This window comes from Cydia splendana, chromosome 3, assembly GCF_910591565.1.
Source record: "Cydia splendana chromosome 3, ilCydSple1.2, whole genome shotgun sequence".
Classification (NCBI taxonomy): Eukaryota; Metazoa; Arthropoda; class Insecta; order Lepidoptera; family Tortricidae; genus Cydia; species Cydia splendana.
The window spans coordinates 21,014,200-21,031,786 of NC_085962.1; the positions used below are offsets into that span (position 1 = coordinate 21,014,200).

Sequence of the window (17,587 nt, forward strand, 5' to 3'; positions counted from 1 at the left end):
AAGAGAAACAAGCAGGTGACCAGGATAAGAGTAATAATGCATTCTGCGTAAGTAGCCGTGTAAATTGTGGAACACAGAGGCATGCCTAAACTGCCCAAATAAAACCTATAAATAGATGAGGATATACAATTCTTCAAAATCGTATATGACCCAGATTTCATATAATAAATCCCAATTCCAATCTATTTTAGAGCCGGAATACATGATTGTATAGAATAATAATCAGGGCAAAGCTCAATTACAAACCCAAGTACAACAGGTACGTAAATAGACGCTGGGCCTGTCATAATACATCATGTCATGTAGTACCTAAAGTCAATGCTGTAAAAACTGAAGTGGCGATGCGGGGAGCCTTACACGGTGAGGAAGCACTGCTTACTTAACTAAACTACGAAACTATACCCAAGGCAACCATGACTAAGGTACTAACAGAAAAAACTCTAGTGACCAGCAGTTAACCTAATGTCTTGTAAATAGACATACGACTTTTGTCGGTTAACAGTGTAGATGACGAAGTCCCTTTTTAACTACCTAGGTAGTAGGTACACCTACTCAGATGAAGATGAGTGATGTATGTGATGTGATGACTAATTATAATTAAGTGTAATTAAAAAGGCACTTTACCGGAAAATATATTTCCTTATTTCAGTCACATGCACAAACTTACAATAATTAAGGATGCCAAAACTCTTAGGTATGCGGATGAGACAATACATACATTAGAAATTATACATTGTCTCAGAACCGATACATTAAATCAAAACAGAAACAAATAACTAAATACTGTGTGTAGGTACCTACACATTATAAAATAAAAACAATAAGTATTCGAATTAACCGTGATTTTGATCGCTCTCAATGACAGTTTGCCTGATGTTTAATTTGTTGAGGCTAACTAATTAAGTAAAACTAGTAGATTCAAGTTGTAGCTTGAACCACTTTATTGATCTACCCAAGAGTACACATTTATTGTACTAATTGAGCACTAAGACTCAAAAGACCAAAAGCCTAGGTCATTTAGAAACGTTAAACGTAACGATAAAATGGTAAAGTACCTAAACATTCGAACTGTACTCTGGTGTACTCAGTATTTCATGGGATCATGGTTAGAATAATGTAATTCCATTGGTTCGTTGGAAGATGTTTATTGAAGTTAAATGACATACTTACCAATGGCAGGATAGGAAGCAGACATACAAGGTGTATACCTATGTTTCAGGTTTATAAAATATGTTGCAAGTCATTGAAATAAACCGAAAAAAAGTGTATAAGTACAAATAATAATATTTATGTGATAGTCTGACAGTAATTATTGTGGAAATAATAATACAATACTTACTGGTCACAATTCAATTGAAAAATCAGCTTTCAATTAGTAAAGTGTTACGTTATTTTCATAACATAATGTACACGACGCGCGTTTAGATTAATAAGATGTAATTAGATAATAAAATAATTAAGATATAATTTAGATAAGCCAAAGTTTGTGAATAATAAAATATCCTCCTATTGTGTTTCATTACGTAACTCTGCATAACGGGAGGGGCAAAGTGTGGGTCGCCGGCGGCGACACACACTTTGCGCCTTTCAAATAAGAATGTGATAATAGGCTAATTAGGATAAAGTCTAATTAGAAAAATAAGTTAGGTAGAATAGCATAAGAAATAAAAACTTGTAAGTTAATAAATATTTAAATAAAGAAAGCATGAGGGCCGAGGAAAAGAGAGGTATCATATTAGAAAGAGAGGTATCATATTAGAAAGAGAGGTATCTTATTAGAAAGAGATAGGAAGTCTGCGCGCATGCGCCGATCTCTCACGATCCGCGCATGCGCGCCACGCGGGTAGCGGGGGACGAGGTACATAAAATAGGCGGTAATAAAAGCCGGTACGTCGCCCCGCTCAGCGTCAGTCCAGAGCCAGCAGCCGACTAGGAAACAACTAAAAGGAAAAGAAGAAACCTCTCCAACCTCGACCCTCCTGCATCTGAAGCCAGCTGCGTTGTTTTATTGCTCCATCCTCTGCCGCCTACGAGAATTTCTACAGTCCACTCTCCCCCCCCCCTGCGCACCCCGCTGCGATGTATGAAGATAGGGCCTAACACTCACATTGTTTGGTCCTCGTCGAAGCCGGATCTCTGAAGCAAGAACACAGCAAGATGGTAGTAACAAGAAACAACCACAACAAGGAAGATGAAGAGTCGTCAGAAAATACCGCAAAATCTCCGAGCTCCGAGGAAACCGGCACCACGTCAGGCACCGGCACCACGTCGGGTACCGGCACTACGTCGGGCACAGGCGCAACGTCGGACTCAGCGAAGACGTTGGACACAGCTGCATCGTCGGGTACGGGCGCCATCAGGAAGACGCGTCCCACACCAGAGGACCTACCCGGGCCGAGCAACGCCGTCCACCCCGCTGACACGTCGGGCATTAAGGCCACGCCTGCGGCCAGCCTCGCCGCCACGATCGTCGAGCGCAACCCCGTCGAACTGATGCCGCCACCGAGACCGCCGACGAAGCCCGCTCGGTCACACCGATCCAAGGCCTCCAGCAAGAGACTCCTCGCGGAGTTGGAGGCCAAGGAGAGGTTAGCCGAGCTAGAACTGAAGCGCGTGCAAGCGGAAACCGAGCTAGCGAGAATACGTCAAGAAAGAATAGACCTGGCGTCATCAAGAGAGGAGTCAGAAGAGGAAGAGGACCTCGCTCCACAGCGCATCGCTGACTGGTTCAATCGCCGACCCGAACGAGCGACAACATTAGAAGAGGCCGCCCATATAGAAGAAACGCAAGAGCCCGCCGCGCGCACTACTAGACGACGCGCGCGACCGGAAACATACGAAGATGCTCGTGCGATGGACGTGTCGTCGCTAACCGCCGCCCTCACAGAAGCCATTCAAGCCAGCAAGTCTTACAAGAAGTACATACCTGACCTGCCGACGTTTAGTGGCCTGTGTACCGAGTGGCTACAATTTAAGGCCGCGTACAACGAGTCCGCGCCCAGTTTCTCCGCAAGTGAAAACGTCGCCCGTATAAGAAGAAGTCTAAAAGGTGTCGCCTGGGAGGCCGTCAGCGCCCTCCTCATCAGCCAGCCGCATCCAGAAGACGTCATCAAAGCACTAGAAAGAAGATACGGAAGGCCAGACGCACTACTTGTCAACGAACTGGAGAAGCTAAAGGGACTGCCGCGCCTCACCGACAACCCACGTGACCTGTGCATATTCGCCAGCCGGATCGCTAACACAGTGACGACTATCGAGATATTGAAGAAGCCGCAGTATCTCTACAACCCCGAGTTACTGCGGTCGATAGTTGACAAGTTATCGCCGATAATTCGCAACAAGTGGTACGACTACGCAGCTACAAGAGAAGAGACGCCCGAACTTAAGAAGATTGCCGACTTTTTGAATAATGAAGCCGACAAGTGCACGCCTTACGCTCCGCCTGAAAATACAACGGAACATAAAGAAGTAAGAAGTGCAAGAAAGAAGCCCGAGCGAACCTACGCCGCCGCAGTCGAAATCAATAAGAAGCCAAAAGAAGAGAAGCCGGCGTGCCCGTTATGTGAGCACGCTACGCACCAATTGCCGTCGTGCCCGCAGTTTATGAAGATCGACACGAACGAGCGCTGGGAAGTGGCCAAGAAGAACAACATTTGCTACCGATGCCTCGTCAGCAAGCATCGACGCTTCGCCTGCCGCGCCAAGCCTTGTGGCCAGCAGGGCTGCCCCATGAGACATCATCGCCTACTACACCACGAGAAGTCGCCACCCGCGGCCGCCGCTGCCGAGCCACCCCCACCACACAAGCCAGAAGAAGTCGTGGCCTCGGCAGTGAACCAGATCGCCTGCGCGACAGCACAAACAAGACGCGCCTACCTGAAGATAGTACCAGTCACACTACGCGGCCCGCGGGCGGAAGCAGACACTTTCGCTCTACTAGATGAAGGCAGCACCGTGACAATTATCGACTCGGCGCTGGCGGACACACTCGGGCTCAACGGCCCCACCGAACCAATGTGGGTGCAGGGCATAGGCGGGAAAGAGATGGAGCACAATCAGAGCAGGAGGGTCGAGGTCTACATACGCAACAAGTACGGCGGGCAGGAGCAGCGCATACCAAACGCGCACACCGTCGGCAGTCTGGGCTTCACCACACAATCCATAGGTGCGAGCGAGATAGAGGGCTGCACACATCTCAGAGGACTCGAGCACAAGTAAACCTACCAAGGCGCAACCCCACAAATACTCATCGGTCAAGACAACTGGGAGCTAATCGTGTCGCGGGAAATAAGAAAAGGACGGCGCGATCAACTCGTCGCTTCAAGAACCCTACTAGGATGGGTACTTCACGGCTGCCGCACCACTAGAGCGGAGCCGATCGCGTACTGCTGTGCGCACCTCACGCGGGCCAAGTCGAACGAAAACATAGAAGAAACAATGAAGAAATATTTCGCTCTCGAGTCCCTATCAATCGAGCCGAGGCGACCGAGCAGCGATCCCGAGCAACAAGCGCTTCGCATATTAGAAGAAAAGAGCCGCCGCTTACCCGACGGCAGGTTCGAGACGGGGCTACTGTGGCGCAACCAAGAAGAAAGAATACCCAACAATCGCAACGACGCACTGAAGCGGCTACACACGCTCGAGAGGAAGCTGGATCGAGACGCAAACCTGAAACAACAATACAACGAGCGCGTCAACAATCTACTTACCTCAAGCTACGCCGAGCGCGCGGCCACGCCACCAAGCGGCAGGACGTGGTACCTACCTCACTTCGCCGTCTGCAACCCAGAGAAGCCGAAGATAAGACTGGTCCATGATGCTGCGGCCACCTCACACGGCCGCAGCCTCAACGACATGCTACACACGGGTCCAGATTTCCTGCAATCACTACCCGGCGTCATCATGAAGTTTCGTCAACACAGCATCGCAGTCTCAGCTGATCTGAAAGAGATGTTCATGCAGATCAAGATACGCGAAGAGGACAGGGACGCACTCCGCTTCCTATGGAGGGGCGATCGCCGCGAGGGAGAGCCAGAAGAATACCGCATGACTTCAGTTATATTCGGCGCGTCGTCATCGCCGTGCACCGCTCTATACATCAAAAATAGAAACGCACGAGAGCACGCGACACAGTACCCGGAGGCTGCGCGAGCAATAGAGCGCAACCACTACATGGACGACTATCTCCAGAGCTTCAACACAATAGAAGAGGCAAGACAAGTAACAAGAGACGTCGATCATGTACACCAACAAGCCAAGTTTCAGCTGCGTGGGTGGGCTACGAACGAATATGAAGCAATAAGAGACGTCGTCGGCAGCGAAGAGCGAGAGGGAAACACTGTCCCTATCGGCGGGAGCGAGATAGAAAAAACGCTCGGCCTGCTGTGGGACACAAACGAAGATAGCATCCGGTTTCGCCTCAACACTAGAAGAGCTCAGCCCGAGGTGGTCAATGACCTCCGGCCTCCGACGAAGAGAGAAGCCCTAAGCATCATAATGTCAATATTTGACCCGCTCGGCCTGATTTCACCTATCACTACGCCGGCCAAGCGAATAATGCAAGACACGTGGCAACATAACACGAGCTGGGACGAAGCTATACCAGAAGATCTGCGGGAGCGCTGGAGCGAGTGGCTACAACAACTGCGAGACCTAGGTACCCTAAAAATACCTAGATGCTACGACGCAACGCCTGCCACCGTGCGCGAGCTACACACTTTCGTCGACGCTAGTGAAGAAGCATACGCCGCCGCCGTGTACTGGAGGATGACGCGAGCCGACGGGTCAGTCAAAATAGCCCTGGCCGCCGCCAAGAGTCGCGTCACACCTAGGAAGCCTATCTCCATACCTAGACTGGAGCTGCAGGCGGCCGTCCTAGGCGTACGGCTAGCAAGAACAGTGATAGAAGAGCACGACTTCGAGATCGCTTCAAAAATATACTGGAGCGACTCTCGCACGGCGCTAGCATGGATACGCGCCGAGCCCCGTACATTCAAGACGTTCGTGGCCCACAGACTCGCCGAGATAGAAGATCACACTAAGAAAAACGAGTGGAGATGGGTACCGACAGCACACAACGTAGCCGACGACGCGACCCGCGCCACACCAGCTGACTTCGATACGAGCCACAGATGGTTCGTTGGCCCGTCATTCCTGTACAATGAAGAATCGACTTGGCCCCGTGAGAATAAAGTCGAAGTTCCCGTGACCGGTGAAGAAAAAGAGACGTGTGCTGCGACAGCCGCCGTGCCTGAAAATAAACACGCGGCCATACCTAAGTTCGAGCGCTTCTCAAAGTGGACGCGACTACTACGTGCGACCGCACGTGTGCTACAGTTCATCGACCTCGTGCGCCCTCGACCCCGTGACCCCGCCCGGCCCGCGACACAACTTATCGCGGCGGCCAGGCGCAAACGAACGCGCGCAAACGAGACACAAGACGGCGCCTGGAACAAGCGTGCCACTCACACACGCACACCTGTCAAGATCGCCGCTACGCCGCCACAAGAAGATAAGAAGTACTTAGTGTTAGAAGCCAAATACCTAAGTGCCGCCGAGAAACTACTAGTACGCGCCTCACAAGAAGATAGCTACGAAAAAGAGAGAGGGCGCATAGCAAGCGGCCGCGCGCCAGACAAGGACGACCGACTAGCCAAGCTGAGTGTCTATATGGACGGCGATCACATTATACGTCTGCGGGGCAGAATAGCGGCCGGCGACTTAGAAGAAGAGACAGTGCGACCTATAGTGCTACACGGGAAACATCACTATACAAAGTTATATGTTTCTCACGTTCACGAACAGTTACATCACGGCGGCACCGAAATAGTGGTTAACGATCTGCGACAGCGTGTGCATATAGTGAAAATAAGACCGACAGTGAAACAAGTGATCGCCCAGTGCCCAAAGTGTCGCCTGCGTCGCGCCAAGCCCGCGGCGCCATCTACGGGTGACCTGCCAGCGGCGCGCCTAGCACATCACGTTAGGCCCTTCACATACACGGGTCTGGACTACTACGGGCCGCAAGAAGTTACAGTGGGCCGTCATAGAGAAAAAAGGTACGTCGCACTGTTCACCTGTATGACGTCGAGGGCCGTACACCTGGAGATGGTTGCCTCACTGAGCACCGACTCCGCCATCAACGCACTGCGCCGCTTTATCGCTCGGCGCGGGTGCCCTACCGAACTGTGGAGTGACAACGGGACTGCCTTCAGAGGTGCACACCGAGAGCTGGCGGAAGCAATGAGAGACGCCGCCCACGCACGCCGCATCAATTGGCGTTTCCTTCCCCCCGCCGCCCCATTCATGGCGGGCGTGTGGGAACGTATGGTGCGCACCGTCAAAGAAGCAATGAAGGCTACGCTGCACGAGAAGTACCCGAGCGACGAGACCCTGCAGACCCTACTGGCGGAGGCGGAGGCAACCGTCAACTCAAGACCGCTGACCTACGTGGCCGTGAATCCAGAGGACCCGCCGGCCTTGACCCCGAACATGATCCTGCTGGGGCCGGACTGCTACTCACCTGCACCCGGCACCTTCGAGGAGAGCGACACCAACGCGCGACAACACTGGAAGCGCGCCCAGCAGCTCGCCGACACCTTCCGGCAGCGCTGGGTTCGCGAGTACGCGCCGCTACTCCAACACCGGCGGGAGCCCTACGACGGAGGAGTCGCCCCGGCCGTCGGAGACGTCGTCATCATCTGCGACTCCAACCTCCCCCGTAACACATGGCCACGGGGAATAGTGACGCGGACGTACCCGGGCAAGGATGGCGTGGTTCGAGTCGTGGACGTCTCTACGAGCAAGGGACACGTGCTGAGGAGGCCGACAAAGAAGATCGTCGTGCTACCAGTAGGTTCGCGAAGCGACGGCGGGAGAAATGTACACGACGCGCGTTTAGATTAATAAGATGTAATTAGATAATAAAATAATTAAGATATAATTTAGATAAGCCAAAGTTTGTGAATAATAAAATATCCTCCTATTGTGTTTCATTACGTAACTCTGCATAACGGGAGGGGCAAAGTGTGGGTCGCCGGCGGCGACACACACTTTGCGCCTTTCAAATAAGAATGTGATAATAGGCTAATTAGGATAAAGTCTAATTAGAAAAATAAGTTAGGTAGAATAGCATAAGAAATAAAAACTTGTAAGTTAATAAATATTTAAATAAAGAAAGCATGAGGGCCGAGGAAAAGAGAGGTATCATATTAGAAAGAGAGGTATCATATTAGAAAGAGAGGTATCTTATTAGAAAGAGATAGGAAGTCTGCGCGCATGCGCCGATCTCTCACGATCCGCGCATGCGCGCCACGCGGGTAGCGGGGGACGAGGTACATAAAATAGGCGGTAATAAAAGCCGGTACGTCGCCCCGCTCAGCGTCAGTCCAGAGCCAGCAGCCGACTAGGAAACAACTAAAAGGAAAAGAAGAAACCTCTCCAACCTCGACCCTCCTGCATCTGAAGCCAGCTGCGTTGTTTTATTGCTCCATCCTCTGCCGCCTACGAGAATTTCTACAGTCCACTCTCCCCCCCCCTGCGCACCCCTCTGCGATGTATGAAGATAGGGCCTAACACTCACACATAAATTGTAATTATGATTCTTCGCATAAGTAAGTTGCTAGAATAATATTACATTCGATATTATATTTGCTGTTTTACTTTTTGAGCAATAAAATGTTTGAAATACCTAAATATTTGGATTAATTGATGTCAAGATTATATTATTCAAGTATCATAATTAAAGAACGATAATTAGATATGTATGCAATGCAATTAATAATAATAATGGTCAAATAGGCAGGTAAATCTTAGTAGGTACCTAACAAATTAATAATATATAAATCTATTTATATAGATTATTGTTTGCTTAACCTATTCACAAGTAAAATCATACTTGACGTGGTACCTCTACAACGAATGTAACATTCCTACTTTATTAGGCTAGTATTTTAAATTGCATTATATATATTAACATCATACAAGACAAGTAAAACTGAGTCAATCAGTTATTGCCAATAAGTAACTAATGTCCAAGACGCTTGGCAAGCCTACAATGTTATTGTACCTAAATCATGAAATAGGTATTAATTAGTAAAATATTATATTGTATGCTAATGGAAATACCTGGAAATGTGTAAGCATCAAAAGGAAAATGTAGTAATTAAGGCGTTTAAAGTAAATCTTTGAGTTATAAGCAATTGAATAAAAAACTCAAAACTGCAAATAGGAGAAGGAGAGGGACTGACACCTAAGAAGAAATTGTAAAAGTAAAATAATAGTTTTACAGATTTAAAGGCTTGCTAGTGTTGGAAAATATTTATTATTTCACTGTTGTAAAATGAATACATCCACACCTCGCCGAGTTTCTTACGCCGGTTCTTCTCGGATCTGAGGTTAACCTTTCCGAACCGGTGGTAGTATACCTAGATTGGAAAAATAAATTAACCTAGCGAGTATAAGATAATACGATAAACTGAACTATTGTTGCATGATAAATATATAAAGTAAAATAAATAAATCGTTATAAAAAGGGAGAGATGTGACGATTACACAATAAACAGTACGACGCAACTACCCGCTAGCTTCACTCCGTGGAGAAGTGTCATGGCATGCGGGTGGCTGGCGGAGTGCACGAGCAATAACAGTTGTTTCATTTGATCACCCAGTACACAACGGAGCCTGGACGTCACATATAGTGCCATATATTAGAAAGGGACAGCATGATTCGACCCTGAACCGCTGTCATACTTCGGTTTTGTAGGAAGTTTCCTTTCTGTACAGTAGTACTATATATTAATTGTTCTGTGACTGAGCATGGCGACCTTATGATTATGATCGGTGTTGCCAGACAGCGGTCAAAATCAAATACCGCTTTATGATTTTGATCGGACAAGCTTTGATCGATTGATCTAAAACCTGTAAAATTGTAACTCGTACTTTTATAAAATGTAGTCCAAGCCTTTGTAAGTAGGTATGCCGAACCCTGCACTATGAAGAAGGGAATCAGATAATTCTCCATCATCAAACTAATGGAAATGCAAGATTGATCACTCACGTATAAGTTTCCTTTTTTGAGGATGATGTACTATTAGGATGTATAGCCAAAATAAATTGTTTCTTTTATAAAAGGAAAACTTAATGTAATTCATGATTTCAATTGATTTTTAATACATGTATTAATGACTTCTTCAACAAGTTTTGATCTCTGCCTGGCAATCTTCAGGGCATCCTCTTGTATATCCTGTGACAGGTTGCGTCCGCCTAATTTTTGAACTCCACATAATGTTCCATTGTTGTAACAGACTATCAAATTAGATCCAATTCCACCACACATTTCTTCTTCATAACTTGATGGATCAGTAAGGATGACATTACTAGAAAAAAATATGAGTTTTCATTCAAAGTTTTGTGTGGAAAATTTGCAATTGGCAATAAAAAAATCCTTGTATATGACACTGACACTAATATAGTTTAAATAATATAATATCAAGGGCATGCTATGCCTTCAATATGCTTTCTTAAACATCCATATTATAAATAAATCCATTTCCTTTTAGCAATGTAAAGTATGGACTTTATGTAACTATAATTATGATGGTAACAGTGTGCTCAGTGTGTAGCAAGGGACCCATTGAATTTATATCTATAGTTACACCACCTACTGGATGTCAAAGTTTAAGTAAGCTAAAGATACATATTAATTGATTGAGTATATGCTAAGTTATAAAGTCAAGTTTTATACCTTTGATTACTCTGATAAACAGCAAAGCTAGTGGCCACTGGCATTCCATGGACTGTTAACGGCTTTGTAACAGTTGTGTCTACTGTGAAATCTTCAGTTTCATGGTCATAAATTACTTGTGGTAAAGACACTGGAAAAAAATTTCAAGTTATGTTAAAAGTAAAAGCACATATGTATAAGTACAGTAGTCTCTTTTGTTCCCAGAAGTTAAGGATAATGGAGCCATTGGATGTTTAATAGCTTATATCTCCTGAGTTCAGTAATTACTGATATTATTAATAACAGATTTATTATGAGTAGATATGAGTTTTAAGTTGCGCTGTTCCTGAAACTTCCTTCCATCAGGTCTTATGTCTCTTGATATGTAGTCATTGAAATGCTTCACAGGATGAATTAACCTAAAACATGGGCACGGTACAGTATACGAACAAGAATTTATACATAAGAGTGTTACGGATATTATCTTTGCTTACTTATATATTTCTGCCATTTGTGATTGTTTTGTATGATAAAATGTGAGAACTTTAAGCTGTTTTCAATACCTCGCTAATTTTGTATAGCAGTGAGCGGTGACACTGACTCTGACAGAACCAATGTTATTAAATTAGAAAAAAGACTTAATTGGAACCTATATTGATGTACAAACCAGCATAGCCTTAACATAAAATATTTTTGCACTTGTTAAGCAGCAAAACCGGAAATTGAAATTTAGATTTCTCCCTAACTATTGCTTTTGCATATTGAAGTGATAGAGGCTGATAAAGAAATTTCGTTTTCTGCAATAGGGCTATTGAAATAAATAAAAATATATGTGTATATTGCTTACATGTCTTGAGACTGGCTATCAAAGTCATAATGCAAGCATCCACCAGGCTTCCATCATTGTCCAAGCACACCATGTCACAGTACAATACCCAAGCTAATTTATCTGGCACAATGCAAAGGTCTTTCAGGTCAACACATTTGGAGTTTACGACAATATCTGACACTAAGTTGCTTGTGATCTGTGCATGATCAGACGGTGGTCCAGGTCTGTATTTGGATGAGCACAATGGTGGTAGTTCCACATTTGTAATTAGGTATCCAACATCAGGTTCCTCTGCTTTAGGAATTGCTAACTCCTGCAAACACATTTGTAAATAGGTAGATAGTTATTTACATTACATTTTAAAATGGAAGTGAAGAATAAAGTTAATACCAATTTAATGCCACAAACAACTGTTGTATTTCCACATTTAACAACAGCAGATGCATCTGCAGTCTTCAAGGAATCTACATTGAGTTTTAAGTTGCGCTGTTCCTGAAACTTCCTTCCATCAGGTCTTATGTCTCTTGATATGTAGTCATTGAAATGCTTCACAGGATGAATTAACCTAAAACATGGGCACGGTACAGTATACGAACAAGAATTTACACATAAGAGCGTTACGGATATTATCTTTGCTTACTTATATATTTCTGCCATTTGTGATTGTTTTGTATGATAAAATGTGAGAACTTTAAGCTGTTTTCAATACCTCGCTAATTTTGTATAGCAGTGAGCGGTGACACTGACTCTGACAGAACCGAAGGGCGAAGAACCCAACTGACAGATACGTGGCCATTCAGACCAGACAATTAAATTGACAATTTGATCAGAAATTAAATTGGCGTCAATCTCATCTAGGATGCATACGTACGGGTCGTCGTCGGCGTCCATTTGGCGTCGTACCCTTAGAGGATATAACCAACGGAGACGCCATGTCTAAAATTTTCGGTACATAATAGTCTGCCGTTTTTTGCGGGGGAGGGGCACATCAAATGTATAGAGGTACGTCATGTCAGATAAACGTCAGTCCATACATATGGTTGACATGTGGTTGACCATTGGCCGCCTATTTTCGACAGAGGGGAACGCCTGTTAATGGCGGCTCCATTGTTAATTACTCCGAGGTCGTACCCGTCGTACAATGAACATGTACGACAATTTAATCAGGTTGTGTGAAAAATTGTCTCTTCTGGATAGACGTTTGGTTTAAAATAAATAAATTAACAACAAATAAACGGACCCGTCTATTGAAAAATTATAAAACTTTAGATTTGTGTCATTTTAATACTCGCGTACTATAAAAACGGCATTTTATTTACATAATTATGAGATTTGGCTAAAATACTAGCATTCAAATCGCCTATTAGAAAAAATAAATTAGCAATTCACTGACAAATTTTGACACTGACGTTTCTTTTCGTGTCGGTATCCGAAGACGTGAACTAGGTTAGCATTTCTGTTTTTAAATCAAAAATAATCAAATGAAAGTAGTGATAAAATAATTAATGTCCGACTGGTACTTGATCGTTCTTTAGTACTGCATTCAGGGAACACAATATTTTTATGAGTTTATCTGGTTTTCAGTTCACAACACAATGGCAAAACCTAAGGGAGAGAGGAAAGGCAAATCCGCTATTAACGAAGTAGTGACTCGTGAATACACAGTCAATTTACACAAACGCCTTCATGGAGTTGGTTTCAAGAGGCGCGCTCCTCGAGCCATAAAGGAAATTAGGAAGTTCGCCGAAAAACAAATGGGAACTCCCGATGTTCGTGTGGACACCCGTTTAAACAAATACCTGTGGTCTAAGGGAGTCAAGTAAGTGGAAACCATGGCATTTATTGGTAATCTAATTGGTAGATTTAATGTTTCATTTAATACTATTTATAATTGCTGTTTATTTGGATAGGAAAACATAACCTTACTTTTTGTTTCCATTCTGCATCAGCCAAGAGCCAATTAAACAAGACCAGTATTTTTTGCTAGTGAACATTCTCTAATAATTATCATAAACCAAAAAGGTCCTAGAAGCTTTAGTTTTGTTTTGGAATTTGGAACCTTGTCTCATTAAATTAAATTTTGGAATAAAGCCTTCATAACGGCCTCTACGACTCAGGATTATGATTTTTTTACTAAACTTTAGCAATTATATTAAAACACTGTCTGGCATTACATGGCAATCCAAACATCCAATTGCAAAAAATATATTCTACAACTTCTTCAGCTGTGTTTGAGTAGTACTACCATTAGTTTGAGTTTTACTACACATTGTCAATGGCCTTGTAGCCTGCTCTGTAGTGACCTTGCCTATAAAGCAGGAGGTTCCAGGTTTGAATCCTGGTATGGGCATATATTTGTGTGTTTATGTCTGAGCTTGCTGTCGGCCTAGGTTGATTTTTGTAAGATTGTCCTATAGCCCTTCGAGTGGCATTGTCCTCCTCGAGGTCTCTACGGTAAGTGGCGGAGGCCGCGAGACGGACAGACATAACAAGCCGGTTGAGTGGCGCAGCCATTTTGGAAAAATATACATCAAGTGGCGGGGCCTCAACGGGTGATCATCGCGAATTTGGCGCGTGTTAGAAATATAACCGTTTCCCAAAAAAATCTATGAATAATATATACAAACTATATATCACTGAATTCAGCATAAAATGGGTTATTTGATTGTATACCAATGAATTCTATTCTATTTATGTGAATTATGCTAGACTTGTTCTAATCTCATATTACCAATTTTTTTCTACTTTCATGTAAAAATACGTATAGTTACGAAATAAAACAATTGATTGTAGAAAAAGCAGTCTTTATGACAAAACAATACATTTAACACGATTCACACAGTTTATTTCACTTTTTATCAGTGCGTATTCCGTTTGAATGTTCGCGGCTCGACGACGGTTGGCGCGTAATGGGCGAGGTGGGGCAGGAACATCACGTCATTTCTAACAAACTTTGTTTTATGCGGGAATTCGACCGTTAGGGAATACCATCCTTGTTTATTGACGAATGTATCTTGCAAGAGTGAGCAAGCAAGGCATAGTTTTAACGGTTTTATTTTAGGCGCGAAATGCAGCGTCGCACAGAGGCCGCGAGACGGTCTCTGCCAATTACGGGCTTGTTATGACCGAACCTTCTCGCGGCCTCTGCCACGCCGAGGCATATTTAAAAAAATGGCCGCGCCATTTGTCCTACCGTTCAACCGGAGGTGCTGCCACCCGAAGGGATAGTTGGTATTTATTTACTATTTACCTGAAATAAGCCATTACTTATTGTCCAGTACAATTCATATCAGTGTTTGGAATTACATAGTTTGCCAGAGTTTGTGAGCCTAACATTGATAACTATCACTGATATTTAGCTTAATGATATACATATTTATTTTCTTAGTGTGGCATTGATTGTAATCCTAAAGTAGTGGTATGATGCAGAGCTGTCTTTACTGCTAGGCTACTGGGCCTACTCGGGTCCACAACAATGGCTCATGCTTACAGAGACCCACAAGATTGATATTTGCTTTGCCTCTCTCAATTTGGAATCTCCATTTTTTTGCCATACCATGCCTTAAGATGGTCCTGGTACTCGTATGTTGTGTGTAGGCTTATTGTAATACTATGGCTGTGGTTCTAATATGTTGGCAAAGGCATTGTGTTCCTGACTGTGCTCTTATACTTCATATCCAGAATTCAAAAAAGCAGTTCCAATAAATATGCTTTGATTTAGGCTTATTTATGTTATTTTATTTATGATATATTATTATCAAATAAGTTGTAGTAATTGTAGCTTTTTGGTTTTGTAACATTACAACTGTTCTAGTAATTATGAACTTGAAACAATTCATGAAAATACTACTTAAATCTGTATACAGTCAGTTGCAGAGATATAGCTAATGTATTGCTGACTGTACCTCCAATTATAAATGAAATGTACCATGTACCTCTTCAAGGAGGGTTGGATTTTAAGAATTAATATGCTTTTTAAAATCAAACCAAGAAAAGCTGCAGCTATTTTTTGATATACAGTGCAAGTGTTATTTATACCTCATAATCATCATAGAAGTTTGACGTTTAAAATAACACTTGCACTGCATGGGTTTTATCAAAATCTTTGCAGACTTGGTCGAACTCTATTAAATACTAATGATATAATTATGACAATCTTCACAAATCTACCTAGTCCCATAATAAGCTCAATAAGGCTTGTGTTGTGGGTAATATACACAACAATATATAATAAATAAAAATAAAACTCTGGAAAAAATATCCGTGATAAACACACAAATAAATGCCCGTACCAGGATTCAATCCCGCGACCTGCTTCATAGGCAGGGTCACTACACTACCAACTGCGGTAGGAGGTTGTTAACAGTAAAGTAACCATTCATCTTGTTCTTTTTAAGGAACGTCCCCTTCCGCGTGCGCGTGAGGCTGTCCCGCAGACGCAACGACGATGAGGACTCCGCGCACAAGCTGTTCACGCTGGTGACCTACGTGCCCGTCGCCTCCATCAAGGGTCTGCAGACAGAGAACGTGGACGCTAGCCAAGAATAAAGAATAGGTGTAACATATTCCAGCAGTTTTATTTACACTTACCTAATGTTGTTGTCATCCAGTTGTCATCCTATGGTACCCACTACCCCATTGGTACAGAGGGCCTTTGTGAGACGTCGCCATCTGCTCCTGTCCAGTGCCTCGCGCTCCGCCTCCCTCCCTCCAACTCAGTCCGGCTGCCCGCAGCTTGGCGTCGACGGTGCGCTGCCACGCGTGTGCCGACGGCCCCGTCGCCTGCTCCCGTGCGGATTTACATATAACCTTTTGGACGCCAATGACCGATATATCCGCACCGCAGGTCCAACGCCAAAGACTGTTTAATCGGTTACAGACCGCAGAGCAACATAGACCTACGTGCATATGCATAAAGTTCAATTTCAGTTTTGACACTTCGGGGACGTGGCGTCTGAGTGACAGCTTTTGTGTTTGACACGGCGTCGAAAAGGTTAATAGAGTCCCACAAATGCGATATTGCGTCGGAAATAATAACCAAAATTCAACTCTTCAAGTTTAAAACCTGGGACTCCAAGAGGTTAAAAATGTGAAAATAACTACGGTGTACATAGATGGCGTTAACCCTTTCTAGGCGTAATACGACCACATACGCCCCAATAGAATTTCAACTTCAGTATTCCGATTTAAGGTTCAAATTAGATTGCACTTTCGGGAAATGCGATTTGCCTCGGTATGAATTATCACAGCTGTATTCATTGGAACTTAAATTGGAATATATTTGGATTTTTAGGGAAAACCTAGATTCGTGCGTTCTGAAAAAAGGTAAAACCAGCTAACAAACTTAGGGGTCATCCATTAATTAGTACATCACACAAAATTTAGATTTTTTGAGACCCCCCCTCCCACGTATCTCACCTTATCATAGGAAAGAGGCTATAACGGCGAAAATCGGGTTATTCCCACTAGTTACCACCAAGTTCTTACCAGTGCCAACTCGGCTTGGTGGTAACTACTGGGAATTTTTATTCCCAGTAGTTACCACTGGTGAAAGGTGGGAATTTTATTTCCCAGTAGTTACCACCAAAATATTGTTAGAATTCAATACTAATAAAAACAGTATAAATAGTATAGTATAAATGTAGCTTGCTGTAAATGCTGTAATAAATAATTATATGTGAGTTATTGATTCAGTAAACTGCTTTAAAAGTGGTCAAAAATATTAAAACAGTATTACCGGTATAAGTGTAAAAACTAAAATAGAAGAGTCTTATTCTAGTTTAGTAGAAATTAACTTAGTATCCGGATGAAATGTATCTTATTAATTGTAAACTGAATTACATATTTGTACAAACGAACAAACAAATCAGTCAAAAACCGACAAAACTGATTTCGTTTTATTATTTACAGCTACTTTATTTCGTTTTATTGTAACACGACGCAGAGGAATATGTAGGTATTCATAATTTGTGGCTAAATAAGTAAAGGGCATGGTTGTTATTAAAACCGCTTAGGGCGCGCTTCGGATGGGCTGA

At 43.7% G+C, this 17,587-nt stretch overlaps 3 protein-coding genes across 3 annotated transcripts; 2 read left to right on the top strand and 1 right to left on the bottom strand.

The window, feature by feature from the left end:
- The first annotated feature begins 4,437 nt into the window (after positions 1-4,437).
- On the top strand, positions 4,438-7,905 carry LOC134806742 (uncharacterized). The gene has a single exon (XM_063780062.1). The coding sequence runs from the start codon at positions 4,438-4,440 to the stop codon at positions 7,903-7,905; it is 3,468 nt and encodes a 1,155-aa protein (XP_063636132.1).
- Positions 7,906-10,141: 2,236 nt separating this feature from the next.
- Positions 10,142-12,305, bottom strand: LOC134806308 (exosome complex component RRP43-like). Its single transcript, XM_063779527.1, has 5 exons — positions 12,193-12,305; positions 11,943-12,117; positions 11,571-11,865; positions 10,745-10,874; positions 10,142-10,376 (listed from the first exon to the last, which is right to left on the bottom strand). The coding sequence occupies exons 1-5, from the start codon at positions 12,207-12,209 to the stop codon at positions 10,148-10,150; spliced, it is 846 nt and encodes a 281-aa protein (XP_063635597.1). The 5' UTR covers positions 12,210-12,305; the 3' UTR covers positions 10,142-10,147.
- A 560-nt stretch (positions 12,306-12,865) lies between these two features.
- Positions 12,866-16,117, top strand: LOC134806309 (large ribosomal subunit protein eL31). The gene is made up of 3 exons (XM_063779529.1): positions 12,866-12,998; positions 13,137-13,371; positions 15,950-16,117. Exons 2-3 carry the CDS (start codon positions 13,148-13,150, stop codon positions 16,098-16,100), a joined length of 375 nt encoding a protein of 124 aa, XP_063635599.1. The 5' UTR covers positions 12,866-12,998; positions 13,137-13,147; the 3' UTR covers positions 16,101-16,117.
- The last annotated feature ends 1,470 nt before the right edge of the window (positions 16,118-17,587 follow it).